This window comes from Pseudophryne corroboree, chromosome 2 (assembly GCF_028390025.1).
Source record: "Pseudophryne corroboree isolate aPseCor3 chromosome 2, aPseCor3.hap2, whole genome shotgun sequence".
NCBI lineage: Eukaryota > Metazoa > Chordata > Amphibia > Anura > Myobatrachidae > Pseudophryne > Pseudophryne corroboree.
In genome coordinates this window covers 169,480,399-169,508,098 of record NC_086445.1, presented here as the reverse complement: position 1 = coordinate 169,508,098, position 27,700 = coordinate 169,480,399, and the positions used below count along the sequence as shown (strand labels likewise).

The window sequence follows — 27,700 nt, the reverse complement described above, 5'->3', positions numbered from 1 at the left end:
GGGCGGGCCTCCCCCTGGGGGACCCCAGGGTGGGAGGCAGACTTCTGCGATTCGCCCAGATATGGTTACAGACCACTTCAGACACCTGGGTAAGGGAAGTCGTCACTCACGGATACGCCATCTCTTTCTTTCAAGAAACGTCCCCCTCGCCAGTTTTGCTCGACAAATATCCCTTTGGATTCGTTGAAAGCAAAAACTCTACATTTGGTGGTACAATCCCTCATGGACACAGCAGTGATAGTGCCGGTGCCTCTGGCTCAGAGAGGCAGGGGGTACTATTCAACGTTGTTCCTAGTTCAGAAACCGAATGGTACCTTCCGGCCCATTCTCAACCTCAAGTCTTTGAACAAATTTGTGAAGGTATCCAAATTACGTATGGAAACTCTTCGCTCTATTGTTCTGGCCTTGGAGCCCAAGGACTATATGGTATCCCTGGACATACAGGATGCTTACCTACATATATCTATTGCCATGTCGTATCAGCAATATCTGCAGTTTGCTATTGGAAACCTACATTATCAATTCCAGGTCTTGCCTTTTGGACTGACCATGGCTCCGCGAATCTTCACTAAGGTCATGACGGCCCTTCTCCGCCGTCAAGGTATCAGGATCCTGCTGTATCTGGATGACTTGTTGATCCTTGAAAACTTCCCAGAGGTTCTCCTCAGTCATATGGAACTGACAGTACAATTCCTGCAAGCCCACGGGTGCTCATCAACTGGAAGAAATCCTCATTTGGTCCCTGCTCAGAGCATGGTGCACCTGGGGGCATTATTGGACACACACACACAACAAAGGTTTGTTCTTGTCTCCGGAGAAGGTCCTGAAACTTCAGGACAAGATAAGATGCTTCCTATCTCGCCCACGTGTGTCGATACACTCTGCGATGCAAGTACTAGGCCTCATGGTGTCTGCTTTCAACATGGTAGAGTATGCTCGATTTCATTCTCTCCCTCTGCAGCGGTTAATCTTTTCCAAGTGGGATGGCCTGCTTCACTGGATCAGGTCTCACATGATGTCCTTGACTCCGGTAGTTCGTCTGTCTCTGAGCTGGTGGCTCCAGGACCAATGATTGAGCAGGGGTCATCCCTTCTGGATCTCCAACTGGGTCCTCCTAATGACGGATACCAGTCTGCGGGGTTGTGGCGCGTTGTTGAAGCAACACTCTTCAGGGACGGTGGACCAGGGAGGAATCTCTCCTTCCGATAAACATTCTGGAGTTGCGGGCAGTGTTCAATGCTCTGAAACTGGCCCTGTCTCTAGTACAGAACAGGCCTGTTCAAGTACAGTCAGACAATGCCACCACTGTGGTGTACATAAATCATCAAGGCGGCACTCGAAGTTGCATGGCAATGATGAAAGTGTCAAAGATTCTTCTATGGGCGGAACACCATCTGCCAGCCATATCAGCAGTGTTCATTCGGGGGGTCCTCAACTGGGAAGCGGACTTCCTCAGTCGTCAGGGTGTACACGCCGGAGAGTGGAGCCTTCGTCCGGAAGTCTTTCAACTCCTAGTGGACAAGTGGGGCCTACCAGATGTAGGCCTGATGGTGTCTCGACACAATCACAAGGTTCCGGTCTTCGGAGAAAGGACAAGGGATCTTCACGCATCGTTCGTGGACTCGCTGGCAATTCCATGGAACTTTTGGCTGCCGTATGTGTTCCCTCCGGTGTCACTCCTGCCCAGGGTAATAAGGAAGTTTAAGCAAGGAGGATTACTACTTTTAATCGCTCCAGCGTGACCCAGACAGCATTGGTTCTCAGACCTGTAGGGTCTCTCGATAGAGCGTCCTCTTCTACTTACGTAACGCCCAGACCTTCTCGTTCAGGACCCTTATGTCTACCAGGATCTGACCTGACTGGCTTTGATGGAGTGGCTCTTGAAGCTTCATTTCTGAGGGCCAAAGGATTTTCTGAGGCGGTCATTCAAACTATGTTGAAAGCCCGTAAACTGCCTTTAGCTTGGATTTATTAAAGGGTCTGGAATTCTTCCTCACTTGGTGTGCGGCTAAGAATTATGATGCATACAAGTTCAGTACTGCCAAACTTTTGGTTTTTCTGCAACAGGGCCTGGACTTAGGTCTCCATCTGGCCTCCCTCAAGGTTCATATTTCAGCATTGTCTGTATGGTTTCAGAGAGGAATTGCGACTCTGCCTGACGTTCATACTTTCACTCAGGGTGTTTTGCGGATTCAACCTCCCTTTGTTCCTCCTGTGGCTCCTTGGGATTTGTCAGTTGTTCTGGATGCCCTACAAGAGTCTTTGTTTGACCCTCTTGAGTCTGTGGACCCTAAATGGCTTACACTTAAGGTCTTATTTTTGCTGGCTATTGCCTCTGATAGAAGAGTTTCAGACTTGGGTGCCTTATCCTGTCGGTCACCCTTTCTGATTTTTCACTGTGACCGTGCGGTACTTAGAAGTTGCCCTGGTTATCTGCCTAATGTGGTGTCGTCTTTCCACCTTAGGTTCAGGGATTGTTACAGGTAATTTTCAGTGTGCGGAAGGGAATTTGGGGGTGGGGATTTGCACCCCCCTTCCTCTTTGTCTGTTGTTTGTCTGTGACCCCTCCCCCTTCCAGCACCTGATATATAATTACCTCCAAGTATGATTGAGCAGCTTCCAAATTGTTTGTCTGCTTGTGTGCATGAGGCATTGAATGGGAGCAGCATTTGGAAGGCATGCTGTTCCTTGTAGTGCCAATGGGAGATCCTGGGGGTGGCTCCTGGGTAAGTTAGCTCTCTGTCTGGAAATGTTTTAGTAATAGCCTTTATCATGAGGCGTACTGTGACAAATTACATGGCCCTATGTGGGCACTGCTATTATGTAGGTTAGGACTGCTGTATCAGAGAAGCCGTGAAGTGGCCAGCAGCTAAACATGTGTTTGCAAACATTTGTGACGAATTCTCTGAATTTTATTACCAGATAGGTTCAGGGATTGTTACAGGTAATTTTCAGTGTGCGGAAGGGAATTTGGGGGTGGGGATTTGCACCCCCCTTCCTCTTTGTCTGTTGTTTGTCTTTCCACCTTAACCAAGATATTGTGGTTCCGGCCTTTATCTCTCCTGGTTTGTCCTCCAAAGAACGGTCTTTGGATGTGGTACGGGCTCTCCGTATATACGTGAAGAGGACCGCCTCTTTTTCACCTTTTTGGTTTTCACAAACGTGGCTGGCCTGCGAATAAGCAAACCTTGGCCAGATGGATTTGAATGGTGATTGCACAAGCTTATGTACAGGCTGGACTACCAGTTCCTGCTACCATCAAGGCCCATTCTACTCGGTCTGTAGGACCTTCTTGGGCGGCCCGCCCCTAGAACAATTGTGCAAGGCGGCTACGTTGTCCTCGTGAACACGTTCATCAGTTTCTATGCCTTTGATACTTCCGCCTCCCAGGATGCTTCCTTTGGAAGCCGGGTTCTTGTGCCCGCTACAGTGCGTCCTGTCCCTTGAGGAACTGCTTTAGGACATCCCCGATGTTGTTCCCTGTGGAACACCAGTGTACCCCACTGCAGAAAATGAGATTTATGGTAAGAACTTACCATTGTTAAATCTCTTTCTGCGAGGTAAACTGGATTCCGCAGGGCGCCCACCCTGACGCACTTAGCTTCTTTGGGTTTGTATGGCATAAGCTGCTGGTACCTTCTCCTGTCGTGAGAATGTGGTTATCTGTGGCTACTAAATGTTGTCGTCTCTTTTATCTGCTACTGCATTGGACTGGTTAACAAAACTGAGCTCCAGTGCCTGGAGGCGGGGATATAGAGGAGGCGGGCAGTGCATCCTGGGAACAGTCAAAGCTTTAGCCTGTTGGTGCCTCGGATCAAGATCCAACTCTACACCCTGATGTTATTCCCTATGGAATCCAGTGTACCTCGCAGAAAGAGATTTAACAACGGTAAGTTCTTACCATAAATCACCTTTTCCGATATTCAGCTGCTTCCACAAACCATGGTCAGAGACGCTTTGTATTAAGCGGTTGGCTGATTATTTGGTGGATTGAATGCACTGTACACTTTATATGGAAAAATGGGAAGTCTAATACTCAACTTCTAGATCAGTGGTTCTCAAATTTGGGGCCTAATTCAGCATCAGTTGTAGTTTTTTTGAGAAATCGCAAAACTACAACTAATTTCGCTAGCATGACAGGAGCCACCCAGGACAGGGCAAGGCCTCCCCGCATGCTGGGTCCTCCCATTCCCCCCGCCCCCCCTCACTGAAATGCGAGCGCTTCGCTAAACAGGGAGGCACTTGCATCTTAAGGGTTGCCCCCTGCCTTCTCAGCCTAGCTGTGAAGGCAGTTGCCGGGCTGCCATGTTTCTGGTCGCTGCGGCTGCGTGTGATGTCACGCAGCCGCTGCGGCCCGCCCCACAAACGGTCCGGACTGCCCTGACAACGGCAACACAACACCCCTAAAATGCTGCGAACATGCCCTGTTCACTGCCAGGACTTAGATTGCAATCGCCTACGTACAACCACAATCTAAGTCCTCGCGCATGCACACAGCGGCGTGTAGAACTGTGGAAATCGCCTAATAGAGATTTCTGCACTTCTGCGTCCAGTGCTGAATTAGGCCTGTGGTATATCGTATATATCAGTGATGTGAGGTGGGTGAGGCAGAGCCTTTCCTATCATACCTTGGTTTGTGCCAGAGTTTTGATTGTATAAAGTATATAAAAAATAGAAAGAAAATTTTGAAATATCTTTGTATTATTGTAATCATTCTTATAGCCAAAACTCTGCTTCCACTGTCTAAATTTCCAGGAGTTTATAGTGCAGCACCGGTGTGTAATTCCCACATTCACCCCATGGCTCATATAGTGTGTATAAATCTGGCTGTGGTGCTAGCCAGTGCCTCCTGAGCCATTTACCTCACCACAATTCTCTGGTTTATATATGCCGGAAAAACAATAATTTATTTTAAAACTACAAATTGGAACTGCTGTACTGAGCAGATATTTCAACTAAAAAGTATAATGTGGAAGTTGTCCTAGGTGGGAAGCATTCGATATCCCGGCTCAGCGAACCACCGCCGGGATACCGACAACTATTCTCCCTCTTGGGGTGTCCACGACACCCCTGGAGGGAGAATAAATAGCGTGGTGCATGTAGCGCGCCACCGTGCCCGCAGTGTGGCGAGCGCAGTCAGCTCGCAAGGGGCTCTTTTGCACTTACCCCAGTGTCCGCTTTCTGGCGGTCTGGATCCCGGCGCCGATATGCTGGGCGCCGGGATCCCGACAGTCGGGATATCGTAGTACACCCATCCTAGGTAGCTACAGTATATGTACTATGACACATTTTTAGTCGACCATAGCATCCAAGGATATAATCTGTTAAAAAAAATAGTAATGAAGTATATAGCTCTATAGGTTGACTTCGATGGACAATTGTCTTTTTTTTTTTTCAACCTCAACAACTATGTTACTATGTTATGTGATATAATTGATATAATTTACTATGTTATGCAATTGCTATGATATACAGAGGTTTGTGTGACCCGTCAGATAACGATCTCCAGGAAAAAAACGCATTATTTTGTATAGTTACTCCTGCAGTGACCAATCAAGTAATAATAGTCCTTATGCTGATATGCTGAAATTGATTTCAAATGGCGGAATGTAATGGCATCTGAGATCGCCGGAGATTCTGGGTGTCGGCCGAGCTCAGACTTTTTTTTTTTTTTTTAAAGGGGCAATCACTTATAAGGCATGGTCTTGCCTTGTAAGTGATTGCCCCTTTAAAAAACCACCCGAGATCAGCCAGCATCCCACACCTTCGGCGATCTCGGATGCCATGACATCCCACCCCAAATGTACAATGACATAGAATATATCCAATAGTGGAAAATTTAGTTGGCAGAGACACGACAACTCCACTGTGTACAAAGTCCTGCTCACGGTCTCTGACCACACCACCCAGAATACTCTTTATCTGCTCTTTTACCTCTGAGCTGATTCACTGACCACCACACTTAGTATTACATGTAGCCACATCTCTGGGACACTCTTACTGCTGTGCCATTGTATGGAGCTGTGTGCCAACCATCACTCAAGAATCCTGCTATGTTCCCAGTGTATGTCCTCACTGCTTGACTAATTGGTATTGCCATTTACAGAGAGTGTCTGGCTTTTGTCTGTCTCCAGCTACTGGAAATCCAATCCTGTGTAACAGGTACAAGATCTTAGGATCGTGATCAGGCCCAGCACTACCCGCTCAGCAAAGGGATGCAGTGCAGGTAGGCGCCAGACAGGAGAGGTGCTCTAAATGCCCTGCATCCCCGCTGCTCAGCTGCTGCGCTGCCTGTCCCCCTGCTGCTGCCGGCTGCTGTGCCTGTCACACTGTGACAAGCAGCGGCGTCGGCAGCTTTCAGCTTCCTCTCCTCCTCCCTGACTGTGTGACAGCGCAAAGCCATAGTGTGCACTGTGCAGGCCAGGAAAGAAAACCCGAAAGGGTGGGGGGGACTACATGGAACAGAGGGGTGGAGCTACACGGGACCAGGCTGATCATGAGGAGGAACAGGAGGATGGACAGCAACGGCCAGCCAGACTTCATTTTGGTAAGAAGATGTAAAGGGGGAGTGAGATTGAGAAAGAGAGTGTGTGTATGTATATGTGTGTGTGTGTGTGTGTGTGTGACTAGGTGTGCAAAATGTGTGTAAGCGACACTACTACAGGGGGGATTTTGTGTAAGCGGCATTACGACAGGGGGGATTTTGTGTAAGCGACACTACTACAGGGGGGCTTTTGTGTAAGCGACACTACTACAGAGGGGATTTTGTGTATAAGAAGTACTAATTTGTGCGTTGTTATGTGAATAAGATTGTGCTACTGTGGCGTAATTTGAAATGGGGGTACTATTGTGTGGCCATGCCCCTTCCGTGTAAAACCACACTCCTTTTTCGGTGTGCACCCTTTGTAAAGAATGGGAGGGCGCAAATTTATAGTTTGCCGTGGGGCACCAAACACCCTAGCACCGTCCCTGATCGTAATAGAAAAGTAAAGCCGAAAAGTTTCACTTATAAAGACAATACTTTCAGGCTCACCCAATTACATGGCAAAACCAGGTTGATTTTGCCTTGTAAAGGATTTTCTCTTACGTCCTAGAGGATGCTGGGGACTCCAAAAGGACCATGGGGTATAGACGGGATCCGCAGGAGCTTGGGCACACTGAAAAGACTTTGACTGGGTGTGAACTGGCTCCTCCCTCTATGCCCCTCCTCCAGACCTCAGTTAGACTTTGTGCCCAGGACTGACTGGACACTCACTAGGGGAGCTCTCCTGAGTTTCTCTAGAAAAGACTTTGTTAGTTTTTTTATTTTCAGGGAGACCTGCTGGCTACAGGCTCCCTGCATCGAGGGACTAAGGGGAAAGAAGTCAGACCTACTTCTACTTAGGGCTCTGCTTCTTAGGCTACTGGACACCATTAGCTCCAGAGGGTTCGATCACTTGGTGCGCCTAGCTGCTTGTTCCCGGAGCCACGCCGTCACCCCCCTCACAGAAGCCAGAAGAAAGAAGCCGGGTGAGTATGCAGAAGACAGAAGACTTCAGTGACGGCAAAAGACTCCAGTAACGGGGTACTGCGCAGCGGTAGCACTGCGCTCCATGCTCCCACACACTTCACCAACGGCACTCACAGGGTGCAGGGCGGTGGGGGGGGGGGAGCCCCCTGGGCAGCATAGTACTGGGTCTGGGAAGCTGGCAAAAGGCTTTTTCGGTGCCTCGGCACCGTTTTTCAGACCCCCGCCAGCATTTTCATTTTTCAAATTTTAGTGGGCTAAAGCGCGCCGGAAAGGGGTGGGGCTTAGCCGCACAGCTCACCAGCACCATTTTCTCTCATCCACGCCGCTGCAGAGAACGCTGGCCCGGGACCTCCAAGCTCCACTACAAGTAACAGGGAGCTGATCGGGGGGGGGGGGGGGGAGGGCACAGTTATACCCCTTTCACATCGCACAAATAACCCGGTATCGACACGGCATATTGCCGTGTCGAAACGGGTCAGTGTGCGATGTGAAAGCACCTTTGCCGAATTAGCGGGTCGCCTGACCCGGTAATTCAACCCGGTTAAAAAGAAGGGTTATTACCGGGTTGAATACCGGGTCAGGTGCAGTGTGAATGGGAGCCGTTTCGATGCGACGCGGCTCCCATTCACAGCATAGGGAGAGGCGGCGCAGGAGATGAGCTCATCTCCCAGCGCCGCCTCTACCCCCGCCCCTGCTGCTGCTGCGCCCCCCGCTGCTATGGCAACCGACCCGGTATATTGCCGCGTCGGAAAGCCAGCAGAGGAGAGCAAATGCCGGATCCCACCCGGTAAGGACACGTTTCTCTTACCGGGTAGGATCCGGCATTTGTGATCTGAAAGCAGCATTATTGGTGCATAATTATTGTTTTCCATAGCAGCGCTTTCAACATATATTGTGTTCTGGGATATATGGGCGCTGGGGTGTGAGCTGGCATACTCCCTCTGTGTTTCTCTATCTAGGCTTCCTTGTGGGTCTGTCCCCTAGCTGAGGCGGTGTGTGTGTGTCGGTGTGTCGATACTCCGTGTCGGCATGTCTGAGGCTGAGTGTTATTCCCCGGAGGAGGTTGCTGGGGGAGCAGATGTGGGTCTGGAGTTGGCCCTGTCGGCGCAGCCGACACCTGATTTACTTACAATGTTAAGTACGCTTAATACAAATGTGGCCCCTTTGTCTAAAAGGTTGGATAAATCGGAGTCTCAGACTCAGGTATGCAGGAAATCCATGGAGGATGCTTTGTCTCAGGTGCAGACCCCATCAGGGTCGCAAAAGCGGCCTTTTACTCAGTTGGTAGATACGGATACCGACACGGATTCTGATTCCGATGTCGACTTCACTGAGGCAGTTTTACATCCACGGTTAGTTAAGAGTATTCAGTACATGATTGTGGCTATAAAGGATGTTTTACATATTTCTGACGAACCTGCGGTGCAGGAAACAAGGATTTGCTTGTTCAAAGGGAAAAAACCTGAGGTGAAGTTTCCCCCCTCTCATGAAATGAATACTCTTTGCGAAAAGGCTTGGGAGTCGCCGGATAAGAAATGGCAGATTCCCAAGAGGATTTACATGGCGTATCCTTTCCCCTCTGATGACAGGGAAAAATGGGTGTCTTCTCCAAATGTCGACAAGGCTCTATCCCGGTTGTCTAAGAAGGTGGCGCTTCCGTCTCCTGACACGGCAGCTCTCAAGGATCCGGCGGATCGCAAGCTGGAGACGTCTCTGAAGTCCATTTTCGCTAATACTGGTGCATTGCTCAGACCTGCTGTGGCGTCGGTATGGGTGAGTAGTGCTATTGCTAAATGAGCTGAGAATTTAGCTGCTGATATGGATACGCTTGATAAAGATAATGTTCTTTTAACTCTTGGTTATATCAAGGACGCTGCAGATTACGTGAAGGATGCGACGAGGGATGTTAGTCTCTTGGGATCAAGGGCCAATGCCATGGCGATCTCGGCCAGGAGAGCGCTGTGGATTTATCAATGGAATGCTGATGACGACTCCAAGAGAGCTATGGAAGCTCTCCCTTTCAAAGGTAATGTCTTGTTTGGTGACTGCTTAGCTGATCTGGTGTCTACCGCGACGGCAGGTAAGTCATCTTTTCTTCCTTATGTTCCCACACAACAGAAAAAGACACCACATCAGCAGATGCAGTCCTTTCGTCCCAATAAATACAAGCGTGGAAAAGGTTTGTCCTTCCTCGCTTCAAAGGGTAGATGAAGGGGAAAAAAGTCGCCTGCAGTATCAGGCGCCCAGGACCAAAAGTCCTCCGCTGCCTCTACCAAGTCCACCGCATGATGCCGGGGCTTCCCTGGGGGAGTCCTGACCGGTGGGGGACCGTCTGCGGATCTTCAGTCAGGTCTAGGTTCAATCAGACCTGCATCCTTGGGTCCTAGATATAGTATCTCAGGGATACAAGCCTAAGTAGGTCTGTTTCTCTCCCCTCAGACCCATTTTACATTTAGAATCCTTGAACCTATACTTGAAAAGGTTCAAGTTCAAGATGGAATCGCTCAGAGCGGTCATCGCCAGCCTAGAAGGGGGGGATTTTATGGTATCCCTGGACATAAAGGATGCGTACCTTCATGTTCCCATATATCCACCTCATCAGGCGTACCTGAGATTTGCGGTACAGGATTGTCATTACCAATTTCAGACGTTGCCGTTTGGGCTTTCCACGGCCCCGAGGATTTTCACCAAGGTAATGGCGGAAATGATGGTGCTCCTGCGCAAGCAGGGTATCACAATTATCCCGTACTTGGACGATCTCCTCAAAAAAGCGAGATCGCGAGAGCAGTTGTTGATCAGCGTGTCACTTTCACTGAAGGTTTTACAACAACACGGCTGGATTCTCAATATCCCGAAGTCACAGTTAGTTCCTACGACTCGTTTGACCTTCTTAGGCATGATTCTGGATACGGACCAGAAAAGGGTTTATCTTCCGATGGAAAAGGCCCAGGAACTCATGACTCTGGTCAGGGACCTATTGAAGCCAAAACAGGTGTCAGTGCATCGCTGCACTCGAGTCCTGTGTGACAAGAACACTGGGATAGTGTTTGAGGGCAGGTATGTTTGTCCCAGGTTCTTGTCTTACATGTTTTAGAAAATGAAAACTTCTAGGAAAAATGCTTTTGTTTTGTCAGAACCTTTTCAGTTTGCTGTAAAAGCTGGGTAAAGGCTCTGAGAGAGAGATAAGGCGAGTTCTAGACATTGGGCCCAGTTCGGGTCTTTGGCCTCACAGAGGGCTAATCACGGTTTCAGCTGTGTAAGAGTGTTATAGGGCTGCTAGCCTGATTAGTATGGGCAGACTGCCTGGGAAGACTAGAGGGATCTGTGTGAGAGAAACACGCTTCTGGATACAAGTGAGCTATACAGTGTTTACTGGAGAACCCTGTGTTTTTGTTTAGTGATAGTTAGGAACATTTTGTGTTTAGTTAGTGCCGGACAGGCAAGGTATTTTCTTTTGGTGTTTGTTTTATTTTCTTTTTCAATAAAACTGGCCGGGGCCAGTTGTACCAGAAACTGGACTTGTGTTGTTTCTCAGCTGCTGCGTGCTGCCATATTCCCCAGGAAGAGGCGCCTTGCACCCCTACAGTGTTACAACTTGGTGGAGAATGCGAGCATGCCGCTCTGCGCATAAGTGAAAGCAGCAGCTTTATGAGGCCTGCAAAACACGGTGGTTTATGCAGATACAGCCCAGTGTGAAGTTGCTGAGACTCACCCCGAGGGTTTGATATATGTCCTGGGTGAAAGCAGCTACAAAGCCGCCTGAAAAATCTGTCGACATGGAGGAACTGCTTAAAGCCCTGCTGCAAGCTACAGCGGCACAGCAGGAGGCCATCAGACAGCAGCAGGTGGCAATGGAGGAAAATTGGAGGCAACAGCGTCAGGATAGAGAGGCCTTAGCAGAAGTGGTGCAGAGACTTGCAGCTCGGGTTGGAGATGTGGCTGTCAGTGCTCCGACCAGCTCTAGTTCTATACGGGCCAGTCACTTCCTGCAGAAAATGACAGAGGCTGATGATGTGGAGGCCTACCTGACCACGTTTGAAAGGACTGCCGAGCGCGAGAACTGGCCGAAAGCGCAGTGGGCCAGTCTGCTGGCACCTTTTTTGTCAGGTGAGCCCCAAAAAGCGTACTTTGATTTAAGCCCTGCTGAGGCTCGGGACTATGATAAACTAAAGACTGAGATCCTGACCCGCCTGGGAGTCACGCTGTCAGTACGAGCACAACGGGTGCACCGTTGGGTGTACGCCATGGAGAAGCCTCCGCGCTCCCAGATGCACGACCTTATTCAGCTAACAAAAAAATGGCTACAGCCAGAGACATTAACTGGTCCCCAGATGGTTGAAAGAGTCGTCATGGACCGCTACTTGAGATCTTTGCCCATGGTCCTGCGCAAGTGGGTGAGCCATGGAAACCCGGGTACTGCTGACCAATTAGTGGACATGGTAGAGCGGTATTTGGCAGCAGAGGAACTACTGATGACCACCCAGCAACCCATAGATCCTCGACAGCGCCCTTCAGTAAAGACTGGTAAGACTGTTCCGTGGGAAAACGTTGCTGGGCGGTTAAGAGAACGCAAGGCTGGAGAGACTGTAAACACTGGCCCTGGAGACAGGCCAATGGGGCTAAAACGGTCTATGTTGCCCAAACGGGTTGATAATCGTGTGGTTAAATGTTTTAGATGTGGTATGCCAGGTCATGTTATTGCCAATTGCCCAGTCATACAAGAACCCATGCAATGTGATGCTGCCTTTGAATGTCGCAGAATGTCTTTCTTTGCTAGGTTAGCCTGTACTGTGGTACCTTCACCTGAGCTGGAAAAACAAATGTGTGATGTGTTCTTAGAGGGTAACCGGGTAGAGGCCTTGCTAGATTCAGGAAGTTTAGTTACCCTCGTGAAAGCTGGGTTAGTGAACCCCTTAAAGGTCCAGCAAATACCTATTGGGGTAACTTGCATACATGGGGATACCCAATATTATGTCACTGCTGAAGTGAATATAGAAACTTGTTGTGGGTCAGCAATGGTTAAAGTAGGACTGGTCCCCACCTTGGTGCATAAGGCCATAATAGGGAGGGATTTTCCTCATTTTTGGAAACTGTGGGAATCACGTTTATCAACAGATGTGAGAAGTGAAGAGCCAGTTGGTAATACCGGTGATTGTATGGATGTACGTGTGTCTTCGGAACTTTCTGACCCTTTGCCTTTTGCCAGTTTGGCTGGGGAAGTGACAGACGGGGAGTCCAGTGAGGACCCTCTTGCTGGGAACAGAGACATAGTGGTTAGAAACGAAAGTGTGCCTGACCTGGAGGTAAAAAAGGATCTGTTTGCATCTGAACAGTTAAAGGATCCTACCTTGATAAAGGCTAGAGAGAATGTTAAGATTGTTAATGGGGAGCCTGTGGTACCAGGTGACAGGGTTACGTATCCCCACATGGCCATCTGTAATGAGCTCTTGTACCACATTGTCAAAAAGGGTGAGGATGTGGTGGAACAGCTGGTAGTTCCCCAGCCTTATCGGAGAACGGTACTAGATTTAGCTCATAGTCACGTTACCGCAGGACATTTAGGGGCAGAAAAAACCACTGAAAGAGTTTTACAAAGGTTCTTTTGGCCAGGGGTTTATAAAGAAGTGTCTGAATATTGTTCTTCCTGTCCTGAATGCCAGTATCATGCCCCTAGACCCCATTTTAGGAGCCCACTAGTTCCCATGCCTATTATAGAGGTCCCGTTTGACAGAATAGCCATGGATCTCGTGGGGCCCTTGTTAAAGTCTGCTCGGGGCCATCAGTATATCCTGGTAATTATGGACTATGCCACTCGATATCCTGAGGCTGTCCCTTTACGCACTATCACAACCAAGGCGATAGCTAGGGAGCTGGTGCAGGTATTTAGTAGAGTGGGAATACCAAAAGAAATTTTGACTGACCAAGGTACTCCATTTATGTCAAGGATCATGAAAGAATTGTGCAAATTATTTAAGGTCACTCACCTCAGGACGTCCATCTACCATCCCCAAACTGACGGGTTGGTGGAAAGGTTTAATAAAACATTAAAAAGTATGTTAAAAAAGGTTGTTGAGAGAGATGGGAAAAACTGGGATTGTTTGTTGCCCTACTTGTTAATGGCCATCAGAGAAGTTCCTCAGTCCTCTACGGGGTTTTCTCCATTTGATTTGTTGTATGGTAGACACCCCAGAGGGCTGTTGGACATTGCCAAAGAGACGTGGGAAGGACAGCCCACTCCTTATAGGAGCGTTATTGAACATGTAACACAAATGCAGGATAGGATTGCAGCCGTGGTACCTGTTGTCAGAGAGCACATGGAACAGGCCCAAAGTGCTCAACAGAGGGTCTATAACCGGAGTGCCAAGATACGGGAATTTGCTCCTGGAGATAGAGTTCTTGTTTTGGTACCCACTGTGGAAAGCAAATTCCTAGCTAAATGGCAGGGTCCATTTGAGATTAGGGAAAAAGTGAATGAGGTTAATTACAAAGTATACCAGCCGGGAAAGAGAAAACCCGAACAGATCTACCATGTTAACTTAATCAAACCCTGGAAAGATAGGTTGTCTCTGTCAGCGGAGCCTTGCCCTTCGGTGTCTTCACCCCGGTTACTTCCCGCAGTGAAGGTGTCAGAGACATTATCAGCTGATCAGAACAATCAGGTTAAAGAATTTCTCATCCAAAATAGGGAGATATTTTCAGAGCTGCCTGGCCAAACGACCATAATAAAACATGACATTGTCACAGAACCAGGGGTCAGGGTTCATTTAAAGCCATATAGGATTCCTGAAGCTCAGCGAGAAGCTATTTCTAAGGAAGTTAAAACCATGTTAGAACTTGGAGTCTAACAGTGAGTGGTCCAGTCCCATAGTGCTCATCCCGAAGCCCGACGGTAGCATACGCTTCTGTAATGACTTTCGTAAGTTAAATGAGGTGTCCAAGTTTGACGCATACCCCATGCCCCGTGTGGATGAGCTTGTAGAAAGGCTGGGAACAGCCAGGTTTCTCACCACATTGGACCTAACCAAAGGTTACTGGCAAATACCTTTATCTGATAGCGCCAAAGAAAAAACAGCCTTCTCGGTTCCGGAGGGGCTGTACCAGTATAAGATGTTACCCTTTGGGTTGCATGGGGCTCCAGCAACCTTTCAACGGGCGATGGATAAAATTTTGAGGCCCCATAGAAAATATGCAGCTGCCTATTTGGATGATGTGGTAATTCACAGTACAGACTGGGGGTCCCATTTGGTTAAAGTACAAGCAGTACTGGACTCAATCAGAGAGGCAGGGTTAACTGCTAACCCAAAGAAGTGCTGCCTCGCAATGGAGGAGGTCAAATACTTGGGCTTCACCATAGGCAGAGGTCTGATTAGGCCCCAATTGAATAAAATTGATGCTATTCAAAACTGGCCTCGTCCAGTGAATAAAAAACAGGTAAGGGCTTTTTTGGGAATTACTGGGTACTATAGACGGTTTATTCCCAATTTTGCGACCACAGCGGTGCCGTTGTCAGACCTTACCAAAGGGAAGCAGTCAAATATGGTGAAATGGAACCCTGATGCAGAAAAAGCGTTCCAAGCGTTAAAAGTGGCTTTGTGTTCACAACCGGTGTTGATAACACCAGATTTTTCAAAAGAATTTGTGGTACAGACAGATGCCTCAGAGGTAGGGATAGGTGCTGTGCTGTCCCAAACCAGAGATGGGGACGAACACCCTATCATTTATTTGAGTAGGAAACTCAATGAGCATGAAAAAAGGTATGCCATTGTGGAAAAGGAGGCTTTGGCCATTAAGTGGGCACTAGATACCTTGAGATATTACCTCTTGGGTAGACAATTCAGACTAGTGACAGACCATGCCCCTTTAAAATGGATGTATGTAAATAGAGGCAAGAATGCTCGTGTAACTAGATGGTTTCTAGCGTTGCAGGACTTTAAGTTTACGGTCGAACATAGACCGGGAACACAATTGGCCAACGCAGATGCATTGTCTCGCATCTTCTGTTTGGGGGCTACAAGTGTTCCGGCCCCTAGGTCGAAACAGGGGAGGGGGATATGTGACAAGAACACTGGGATAGTGTTTGAGGGCAGGTATGTTTGTCCCAGATTCTTGTCTTACATGTTTTAGAAAATGAAAACTTCTAGGAAAAATGCTTTTGTTTTGTCAGAACCTTTTCAGTTTGCTGTAAAAGCTGGGTAAAGGCTCTGAGAGAGAGATAAGGCGAGTTCTAGACATTGGGCCCAGTTCGGGTCTTTGGCCTCACAGAGGGCTAATCAGGGTTTCAGCTGTGTAAGAGTGTTATAGGGCTGCTAGCCTGATTAGTATGGGCAGACTGCCTGGGAAGACTAGAGGGATCTGTGTGAGAGAAACACGCTTCTGGATACAAGTGAGCTATACAGTGTTTACTGGAGAACCCTGTGTTTTTGTTTAGTGATAGTTAGGAACATCTTGTGTTTAGTTAGTGCCGGACAGGCAAAGTATTTTCTTTTGGTGTTTGTTTTATTTTCTGTTTCAATAAAACTGGCCGGGGCCAGTTGTACCAGAAACTGGACTTGTGTTGTTTCTCAGCTGCTGCGTGCTGCCATATTCCCCAGGAAGAGGCGCCTTGCACCCCTACAGTGTTACAACTGGGAAAGATGGAGGCATCTTACGAGGCCATTCCCTTCGGCAGGTTCCATGCGAGGACCTTCCAATGGGACCTACTGGACAAGTGGTCCGGGTCACATCTACAGATTCATCAGTTGATCACCCTGTCCCCCAGGGCAAGGGTGTCTCTCCTGTGGTGGCTACAGAGTGCTCACCTTCTAGAGGGTCGCAGGTTCGCCATTCAGGACTGGATTCTGGTAAGAACGGACGCGAGCCTCCGAGGTTGGGGAGCAGTCACACAGGGAAGAAACTTCCAAGGTCTTTGGTCAAGCCAGGAGACTTGTCTTCACATCAACATCCTGGAGCTGAGGGCCATATACAACGCCCTTTGTCAAGCGGAGACTTTGCTTCGCGACCTACCGGTTCTGATTCAGTCAGACAACATCACCAAGGCGGCACAAGGAGCAGAGTGGCAATGGCGGAAGCCACCAGGATTCTTCGCTGGGCGGAAAATCATGTAAGCGCATTGTCAGCAGTGTTCATTCCGGGAATGGACAACTGGGAAGCAGGCTTCCTCAGCAGACACAATCTACATCCAGGAGAGTGGGGACTTCATCAGGAAGTCTTCGCACAGATTGCAAGTCAGTGGGGACTGCCCCAGATAGACATGATGGCGTCCCGCCTCAACCAAAAAACTACAGATGTATTGCGCCAGGTCAAGAGACCCTCAGGCGGTGGCAGTGGATGCCCTCGTGACACCGTGGGTGTTCCAGTCGGTCTATGTGTTTCCTCCTCTTCCTCTCATACCCAAGGTGTTGAGAATAATAAGAAAAAGAGGAGTACAGACAATTCTCATTGTTCCAGATTGGCCACGAAGGACCTGGTATCCGGATCTGCAGGAAATGCTCACAGAAGATCCGTGGCCTCTTCCCCTAAGACAGGACCTGTTACAACAGGGGCCCTGTGTGTTCCAAGACTTACCGCGGCTGCGTTTGACGGCATGGCGGTTGAACGCCGGATCCTAGCGGATAAGGGCATTCCGGATGAGGTAATTCCTACTCTGATAAAGGCTAGGAAGGACGTGACAGCTAAACATTATCACCGTATATGGCGGAAATATGTTTCTTGGTGTGAGGCCAGGAATGCTCCTCCGGAAGATTTCCATCTGGGCCGTTTTCTCCACTTCCTACAGACTGGGGTGAATATGGGCCTAAAATTAGGCTCCATTAAGGTTCAGATTTCGGCCCTATCCATTTTCTTTCAGAAGGAATTGGCTTCTCTCCCAGAAGTACAGACTTTTGTCAAGGGAGTGCTGCATATTCAGCCTCCTTTTGTACCTCCAGTGGCACCTTGGGACCTGAACGTGGTATTGAGTTTCCTTAAGTCGCACCGGTTTGAACCACTTCAAACGGTGGAGTTAAAATATCTCACTTGGAAAGTGGTCATGTTGTTAGCCTAGGCTTCGGGTAGGCGAGTGTCAGAGTTGGCGGCTTTGTCTTATAAAAGCCCCTATTTAGTTTTCCATGTGGATAGAGCGGAATTGCGGACCCGTCCTCAATTCTTGCCAAATGTGGTTTCGTCTTTTCATATGAACCAACCTATTGTGGTGCCTGTGGCTACGCGAGACTTGGAGGATTCCGAGTCCCTTGATGTGGTCAGGGCTTTGAAACTTTACGTGGCCAGAACGGCTAGGGTCAGGAAAACAGAAGCACTGTTTATCCTGTATGCAGCCGAGAAGGTTGGCGCTCCTGCTTCCAAGCAGACTATTGCTCGCTGGATCTGTAACACGATTCAGCAGGCTCATTCTACGGCTGGATTGCCGTTACCAAAATCAATAAAGGCCCATTCCACCAGGAAAGTGGGCTCTTCTTGGGCGGCTGCCAGAGGGGTCTCTGCATTACAGCTGTGCCGAGCTGCTACTTGGTTGGGTTCAAACACTTTTGCAAAATTCTACAAGTTTGATACCCTGGCTGAGGAGGACCTCATATTTGCTCAATCTGTGCTGCAGAGTCATCCGCACTCTCCCGCCCGTTTGGGAGCTTTGGTATAATCCCCATGGTCCTTACGGAGTCCCCAGCATCCTCTAGGACGTAAGAGAAAATAAGATTTTAAACCTACCGGTAAATCTTTTTCTCCTAGTCCGTAGAGGATGCTGGGCGCCCGTCCCAAGTGCGGACTACTTCTGCAAGACTTGTATATAGTTTTTGCTTACATAAGGGTTATGTTACAGTTTTCCTCAGTCTCGGACTGATGCTGTGTTGTTTCATACTGTTAACTGGTTCGTATATCCCATGTTATACGGTGTGGATGGTGTGGGCTGGTATGAATCTTGCCCTTAGATTAACTAAAATCCTTTCCTCGTACTGTCCGTCTCCTCTGGGCACAGTTTCTCTAACTAAGGTCTGGAGGAGGGGCATAGAGGGAGGAGCCAGTGCACACCCATACCTAAAGTTCTTTCTTAGTGCCCATGTCTCCTGCGGAGCCCGTCTATCCCCATGATCCTTACGGAGTCCCCAGCATCCTCTACGGACTAGGAGAAAAAAATTTTCTGGTAGGTTTAAAATCTTATTTTTACTTTAAAAAAAAACAGGAGAACTCTCACAAAATCTTTCACTTTCAGATTCTCACACCCTATTACATTCCCCCCAATGTGTAAGTACAGTATTAGAAATATTAAGGTCCTACCTGGTGGGGTTCTACCTGACTTGAAGGATGGGCCCACATTTTTAGCCAAACGTGCTAAGAACCTCACTTATACTCTGGATACATTATTATTATTTATTATTATCCTTTATTTATATGGCGCCACAAGGGTTCCGCAGCGCCCAATTACAGAGTACAAATGCACATAATCAAAACAGGAAAACAGTGACTTACAGTTGAAGACAATTTAGGACAAGTGCAGGGTAACTAAGCATAACTACACTAGTAAATGACAGAGATAAGTTCCAGGTGGCCAAAAAACTGCGTGATTTGGGCAGTTGAGGATTATTAAAGTAAGAAAAGGATAAGCACATGAGGGAAGAGGGCCCTACTCGTGAGAGCTTACATTCTAAGGGGATGGCGCCAGGTCTCAGCAGGGACTGAACAAGTTTGTGAGAGTTTCCAAGTTCCGTATGGAAACACTGCGCTCCATTGTACTGGCCATGGAACCTGGGGACTACATGGTATCCCTGGATATACACGATGCTTACCTGCATATACCTATTGCCATTTCGCATCAGCAATATCTGCGGTTTGCTATTGGCAACCTCCATTATCAATTCAGGGCTCTGCCGTTTTGACTGACTACTGCCCCTCGGATTTTCACCAAGGTCATGGCCTTGATGACAGCTCATCTCAGTCAACATGGAATCGGGATCCTGCCGTATCTGGACGACCTGCTGATCCTGGCAAGCTCCCAAGATGTCCTCCTGAGTCATCTCCAGCTGATGGTGCAATTCCTCACAGCCCACGGATGGCTGATCAATTGGAAAAAGTCCTCCCCGGTCCCTGCACGGCGCATGGAGCACCTGGGGACCCTGCTGGATAAGCACAGCCAGAGGCTGTTTCTGTCTCCAGAGAAGGTCGTGAGGCTTCAGGGCAGGATCAAATAGTTCCTCTCTCGCCCAAAAGTGTCTATTCACTCGTCCATGCAAGTACTAGGCCTGATGGTGTTGATTTTCGACATGTTGGAGTATGTTCAATTCCGTTTAATCCTATCCAAGTGGGACGGTCTGCCTCAGCGGCTCATGTCTCAAATGATGGTCCTGACTCCGGAGGTCCGCTTATCCCTGTGCTGGTGGCTCCAGGATCAACAGTTGAGCAGGGGCCATCCCTTCTGGATTCCCCACTGGGTCCTCCTGACGATGGACGCGGGGATGGGGCGCGGTGTTCGAGCAACACACTCTCCACGGTCGCTGGACCAAGGAGGAGTCTCTCCTCCCCATCAACATTCTGGAACTGTGAACAGTGTTCAGTGCCTTGACACTAGCCCTGCCTCTGTTAAGGAGCAGGCCTGTTCAAGTACAGTCGGACAATACCACCGCGGTGGCGTACATAAATCATCAAGGCAGCACTCGAAGACGAAAAGCAATGATGGAAGTTTCCAGAATTCTTCAATGAGTGGAACGCCATCTGCCAGCAATATCGGCAGTGTTCATTCCGGGTGACCTCAACTGGGAAGCGGATTTCCTCAGTCGTCAGGACGTACATGCTGGAGAGTGGAGCCTTCATCCGGAGGTGTTTCAACTCCTAGTGCACAAGTGGGGCCTACCAGACGTAGACCTGATGGCGTCTCAACACAATCACAAAGTTCCGGTCTTCGGATCACGGACAAGGGATCCTCAAGCAGCATTCATGGACGCACTGGCAATTCCATGGACATTTCGACTGCCACAGGTGTTCCCTCCGGTGTCACTCCTGCCCAGAGTTCTGCGAAAGTTCAAACAAGAAGGAGGAATGCTACTTCTAGTTGCTTCAGCGTGGCCCAGACGGCATTGGTTCTCAGACCTGCAGGGTCTATCGATGGAACGTCCTCTACTACTTCCTCAACGCCCAGACCTCCTCATTCAGGGCCTTTGTGTCTACCCAGACCTGGCCAGACTGGCTTTGACGGCGTGGCTCTTGAATCGTCACTCCTAAGGGCAAAAGGTTTCTCTGAGGCGGTCATCCAAACCATGTTGAAGGCCCGTAAACTGGCTTCGGCTCTGATTTACTACAGGGTCTGGAACTCTTACTTGACCTGGTGTGCTGCTAAGAACTACGATGTTTAGAAGTTCAGAACCCTATGGCTTCTGGCTTTTCTGCAACAGGGCGTGGACTTAGGCCTTCGTCTGGCCTCCCTCAATGTTCATATACCTGCCTTGTCGGTGTGGTTTCAGAGGTAACTTGCGTCTATTCCTGACGTTCATACCTTCACTCAGGGTGTCTTGCGTATACAACCTCCCTGTGTCCCCCCTGTGGCTCCATGGGATCTGTCTGTTGTCCTTAATGCCCTGCAAGGGTCTCCCTTTGAGCCTCTTGATTCGGTGGACCTGAAATGGCTTACTATTAAGGTTCTATTCCTGTTGGCTATTGCCTCTGCTAGAAAAGTGTCGGACTTAGGCGCTTTGTCCTGTCGTCCGCCCTTCCTGATATTTCATTGTGACAGGGCAGTTCTCAGTACTCGCCCTGGTTATCTGCCTAAGGTGGTGTCATCTTTCCACCTTAACCAAGAGATTGTGGTTCCAGCCTTTATCTATCCTGGTTTGTCTTCCAAAGAAAGGTCTTTGGATGTGGTAATGGCTTTCCGTATGTATGTGGAGAGGACTGCCTCCATTCGGAGGTCTGATTCCCTCTTCGTACTGTTTGGTTTTCACAAACGTGGCTGGCCTGCAAACAAGCAAACTTTGGGTAGATGGATTAGAATGGTGATTGCACAAGCTTATGCGCAGGCTGGTCTACCAGCTCCTTCTGCTATCAAGGCCCATTCTACTCGGTCTGTTGGACCACCTTGACCGGCTCGCCGTGGCGCGTCCGCGTAACAATTGTGCAAGGCGGCTACATGTGTTAGGATTCTGTTCAGTATGTATCTGGTGTCAGCTGATCCATATGTGTTCTGTTCCTTTGGCTCTGTGTACATGCAGCTCAGCAGGTGCACAGGGTTTGTAATTAGAGTTAACACTCCCAGCCTGGCCTTGTTCATTGGTTAGTGTGGCTGTTAAAGGCCAGCTAGCTGAGTTCTCAGACGCCAGTGATATTATACTACTTTCCTGCATTGTCTGGTGTCTTCGTCCTAGCTCCTGTTCATGCCGAGAAGCCTGGTTTTCCAGTTCATGTTATCCTGCCACAACCATTCTTGCCAGCTCATGTTCATGCCAGAACTATTTAGTTAAGTATTATGGACTTTCACTGTGCTCTGTGGATTCTCTAGTATTCACTACTTGTGTTACATGTAACTTACTATGGACTTCCTCTATGCCTGCATGCTGTTACGCTGTATTATACAAATCCTGCAATCAGTTCCGTGGATTATATTACTCTGATTCCTTATTCAACTGTCTCATTACTCTGCTGCAATTCTCAGTCTGCAAACCCATTTACTCTTAGCTCATATTGTACCCTGGATTGTTACTGTGATTCATCTGCCATACCTCATTATACCACTGCTATAATAAATACTTAGTATTCCTGCACTTCTGTGGACATTCATTTCCTGCAACAGTGATTGTTATACATTCTAGTCCTGTAATCAAGTCCTGGCTCTTAGCTGTGTTATATTACTCACCTGCTGTCCATAATCAGTGTAAAGTGTGCTGCTGCACATTTCAGTATTAAAGGGAGAGTCCATAGTCTGCTAACCTTTAATTCTGCTACAACGTGCTCAAGTTATTACTGTATTCCCCAGTCAAGTCTGGTTAACCATTTCTATGTCACACTGCATCTGCCTGCACCTCCAGTAGTAATTCTCTCCTTGTAATTCACCTGCCAAACATTAGAGGCAGGTGAATCGTAACAACGTGGTCCTCTGTGAACACGTTCATCAGGTTCTATGTCTTTGATACTTCCACCTCCCAGGATGCCTCCTTTGGACGCAGGGTTCTTGTGCCCGCTACAGTGCGTCCCCTCCCATGAGAAACTGCTTTAGGACATCCCCAATGTTATTCCCTGTGGAATACCAGTGTACCCCGCTGCAGAAAAGGAGATTTATGGTAAGACTTACCATTGTTAAATCTTTCTGCGAGGTACACTGGATTCCACATGCAGCCCACCCTGACGCACTTAGCTTCTTTGGATTTGTATGGCATTAGCCGCTGGTCCCTTCTCCTGTCGTGAGAACGTGGTTCTATGTGACTAACATCTGCTGTCTCTTTACCTGCTACTGCATTGGACTGGTTAACAAAACTGAGCTCCTGTGCACGGAGGAGGGGTTATATAGAGGAGGCGGTGTAGTGCATCCTGGGAACAGTCAAAGTTTTTAGCCTGTTGGTGCCTCGGTTCAAGATCCAACTACACCCCGATGTTATTCCCTGTGGAATCCAGTGTACCTTGCAGAAAGAGATTTAACAATGGTAAGTCTACAATAAATCTCCTATTTTGTTGTTGCATAATATTGGAGTCATATTTTCGTAGTTAATAGTCTGTCCCGTTTGCAACACTGTCACTATGCACTTTTGTTCTGTTCGTGTTCTGTTCTTTGATTTCTTTTTGTTTGTTTTGTTATGCAAAAGTCAATAAAAATTACTCAACCTAAAAATAAAAAAAACAGTGCTAGATAAATGACTTATGCTGACTGGTTGCTTTGGCCAACTTCTTCACTTTTTCTCTCTCCAAAGCCTGAGACCTATCCCTTTGAGGTATATTGCTGTAAACATTTTATATCATGACTGCTTTTCTGTGTTGTGCATGCATCGAGTGAAAAATTAGGTCCTCTGTATTAACTTATACAAACTCTTCTGATCCTGTGAGTGAAACTGTGCCAAACAGTTGTATGCTTTTTGTTTTATAGTCCCGGGTGTTGTGTGTTTTTGTTACATTTTGTTGATTTTCTCTCCCTGTAGGATAAATAATAACAGTAAATATTTTTTTTTCAAATGGTAGAAATGTTCTCATTGCAACAAAAATGGAGCGTCTGTTGGCTGTGATATAGGAAGATGCAAAAAATCCTATCACTATGAATGTGTAGAAGATGCAGATGGTAAATGCATTGAAAATTCTAAAAAACAAATATATATGTAAGTAACATTTCTTTTGTGTTTACTTATTCATACACAGGAGCACATATTAATTTGACATTACATTGCTAACTTCTGTTCATAGATAAACTCCATGCTAAAGTGGTTTTTAATCAATGATGTTTTTTTAATGAAACAATCCCTGCATAACATAGCAGCAAATTTTCCAATCCAATCAGTACTCTCAATGCAATTACACCACTTTATTACCCAGTTAGCAGGCACGGGGCCTAATTCAGACCTGATCGCAGCAGCAAATTTGTTAGCAAATGGTCAAAAACATGTGCACTGAAGGGGGGGGGGGCAGATATAACATGTGCAGAGAGAGTTAGATTTGGGTGGGGTGTGTTCAAACTGAAATCTAAATTGCAGTGTAAAAATAAAGCAGCCAGTATTTACCCTGAACAGAAACAAAATAACTCACCCAAATCTAACTCGCTCTGCACATGTTATATCTGCCCACCCCTGCAGTGCACATGGTTTTGCCCATTTGCTAACAAATTTTCTGCTGCGATCAGGTCTGAATTAGGCCCATGGTCGCATCTCATTGGACCATGGACAGCTGGGTTGTCGGTGATTAATTTTCAACTCTTTAAAATGCTCTCTTTCTCACGACATCTCAACTCCATGCAGTTTCTAATGTGAATGTTCAGTAAAGTACATGGTATTACACCATTCTGTTCCTGTGCCACCTATCCTATATCATTATGTCATATAATCGACTTACTGTAGAGGCATATTTGCTTCGATTTGCATTTTAGACCTGATAATTAAAATTTTGCAGCAATAAAAAAATTAATGACCAGGGAATTGTTTCAAAAACAAACAGGGACATGATAGAAGTCAGGCCTGAGAAGTGTAAAAGGTTATATTTCTCTATCGTCCTAGTGGATGCTGGGGTTCCTGAAAGGACCATGGGGAATAGCGGCTCCGCAGGAGACAGGGCACAAAAGTAAAGCTTTCCGATCAGGTGGTGTGCACTGGCTCCTCCCCCTATGACCCTCCTCCAAGCCAGTTAGATTTTTGTGCCCGGCCGAGAAGGGTGCAATCTAGGTGGCTCTCCTAAAGAGCTGCTTAGAGAAAGTTTAGCTTAGGTTTTTTATTTTACAGTGAGTCCTGCTGGCAACAGGATCACTGCAACGAGGGACTTAGGGGAGAAGAAGTGAACTCACCTGCGTGCAGGATGGATTGGCTTCTTGGCTACTGGACATCAGCTCCAGAGGGACGATCACAGGTACAGCCTGGATGGTCACCGGAGCCTCGCCGCCGGCCCCCTTGCAGATGCTGAAACATGAAGAGGTCCAGAATCGGCGGCAGAAGACTCCTCAGTCTTCTAAAGGTAGCGCACAGCACTGCAGCTGTGCGCCATTTTCCTCTCAGCACACTTCACACGGCAGTCACTGAGGGTGCAGGGCGCTGGGAGGGGAGCGCCCTGGGAGGCAAATGAAAACCTATTTGGCTAAAAAAATACCTCACATATAGCCTCCGGGGCTATATGGAGATATTTAACCCCTGCCAGAATACACTAAAGAGCGGGAGACGAGCCCGCCGGAAAAGGGGCGGGGCCTATCTCCTCAGCACACAGCGCCATTTTCCTTACACAGCTCCGCTGGTCAGGACGGCTCCCAGGTCTCTCCCCTGCACTGCACTACAGAAACAGGGTAAAACAAGAGAGGGGGGGCAAAATAGTGGCAAAAATTATATTATAAAAGCAGCTATACAGGGAGCACTTATTATAAAGCTATCCCTGTCATATATAGCGCTTTTGGTGTGTGCTGGCAAACTCTCCCTCTGTCTCCCCAAAGGGCTAGTGGGGTCCTGTCTTCGTTAAGAGCATTCCCTGTGTGTCTGCTGTGTGTCGGTACGTGTGTGTCGACATGTATGAGGACGATATTGGTGTGGAGGCGGAGCAATTGCCAAATATGGGGATGTCACCTCCTAGGGGGTCGACACCAGAATGGATGCCTTTATTTATGGAATTACGGGATAGTGTCAACACGCTAAAGCAGTCGTTTGTCGACATGAGACGGCCGGACAATCAGTTAGTGCCTGTCCAGGCGCCTCAAACACCGTCAGGGGCTGTAAAACGCCCTTTGCCTCAGTCGGTCGACACAGACCCAGACACAGGCACTGATTCCAGTGGCGACGGTGACGAATCAACCGTATTTTCCAGTAGGGCCACACGTTATATGATTTTGGCAATGAAGGAGGCGTTACATTTAGCTGATACTACTGGTACCACTAAACAGGGTATTATGTGGGGTGTGAAAAAACTACCTATAGTTTTTCCTGAATCAGAAGAACTAAATGATGTATGTGATGAAGCGTGGGTTGCCCCCGATAAAAAGATGCTAATTTCAAAGAAGTTATTAGCTTTATACCCTTTCCCGTCAGAGGTTAGGGCGCGCTGGGAAACACCTCCTAGGGTGGATAAGGCGCTCACACGCTTATCTAAACAAGTGGCGTTACCCTCTCCTGAGACGGCCGCACTTAAAGATCCAACAGATAGGAGGATGGAAAATATCCAAAAAAGTATATACACACATACAGGTGTTATACTACGACCAGCTATAGCGTCAGCCTGGATGTGCAGTGCTGGAGTAGTTTGGTCAGAGTCCCTGATTGAAAATATTGATACCCTGGATAGGGACAATGTTTTACTGTCTTTAGAGCAAATAAAGGATGCATTTCTTTATATGCGTGATGCACAGAGGGATATCTGCACACTGGCATCACGGGTAAGTGCTATGTCCATTTCGGCCAGAAGAAGTTTATGGACGCGACAGTGGTCAGGCGATGCGGACTCAAAACGGCATATGGAAGTTTTGCCGTATAAAGGGGAGGAGTTATTTGGAGTCGGTCTATCAGATTTGGTGGCCACGGCTACAGCCGGGAAATCCACCTTTTTACCTCAAGCTACTCCCCAACAGAAAAAGACACCGACTTTTCAACCGCAGTCCTTTCGTTCCTTTAAAAACAAGAGAGCAAAGGGATATTCATATCTGCCACGAGGCAGAGGAAGGGGGAAGAGACACCAACAGGCAGCTCCTTCCCAGGAACAGAAGCCCTCCCCCGCTTCTACAAAAGCCTCAGCATGACGCTGGGGCTTCTCAAGCGGACTCGGGGGCGGTGGGCGGTCGTCTCAAGCATTTCAGCGCGCAGTGGGCTCACTCGCAGGTAGATCCCTGGATCCTGCAGATAATATCTCAGGGGTACAGGTTGGAACTAGAGACAGATCCGCCTCGCCGTTTCCTGAAGTCTGCTTTACCAACGTCCCCCTCCGAAAGGGAGACGGTTTTGGAAGCCATTCACAAGCTGTACTCTCAGCAGGTGATAGTCAAGGTACCTCTTCTACAACAGGGAAAGGGGTATTATTCCACTCTATTTGTGGTACCGAAGCCGGACGGCTCGGTAAGACCTATTCTAAATCTGAAGTCCTTGAACCTGTACATAAAGAAGTTCAAGTTCAAAATGGAGTCACTCAGAGCAGTGATAGCGAACCTGGAAGAAGGGGACTTTATGGTGTCCTTGGACATCAAGGATGCGTACCTCCACGTTCCAATTTACCCCTCACACCAGGGGTACCTCAGGTTCGTTGTACAAAACTGTCACTATCAGTTTCAGACGCTGCCGTTCGGATTGTCCACGGCACCTCGGGTCTTTACAAAGGTAATGGCCGAGATGATGATTCTTCTTCGAAGAAAAGGCGTATTAATTATCCCATACTTGGACGATCTCCTAATAAGGGCAAGGTCCAGAGAACAGCTAGAGAGGGGATTAGCACTGTCTCAAGAAGTGCTAAAACAGCACGGCTGGATTCTGAATATTCCAAAATCCCAGTTAATGCCGACAACTCGTCTGCTGTTCCTAGGGATGATTCTGGACACGGTTCAGAAAAAGGTTTTTCTCCCGG

The 27,700-nt window shown here is 48.0% G+C and overlaps 1 protein-coding gene across 5 annotated transcripts in view; it reads left to right on the top strand.

Moving 5' to 3' along the window:
* Positions 1-27,700, top strand: part of LOC135006096 (uncharacterized) — a 227,549-nt gene that overhangs the window by 20,252 nt on the left and 179,597 nt on the right. For 3 of the 5 annotated variants that reach the window (XM_063951991.1, XM_063951990.1, XM_063951989.1), the window contains exon 3: positions 23,654-23,787. In XM_063951991.1, the coding sequence (XP_063808061.1) occupies positions 23,654-23,787 (134 nt within the window). Of the gene's footprint in view, positions 1-23,653; positions 23,788-27,700 lie in introns of those variants that run through there. The other 2 variants (XM_063951993.1, XM_063951992.1) reach the window with 1 other exon arrangement.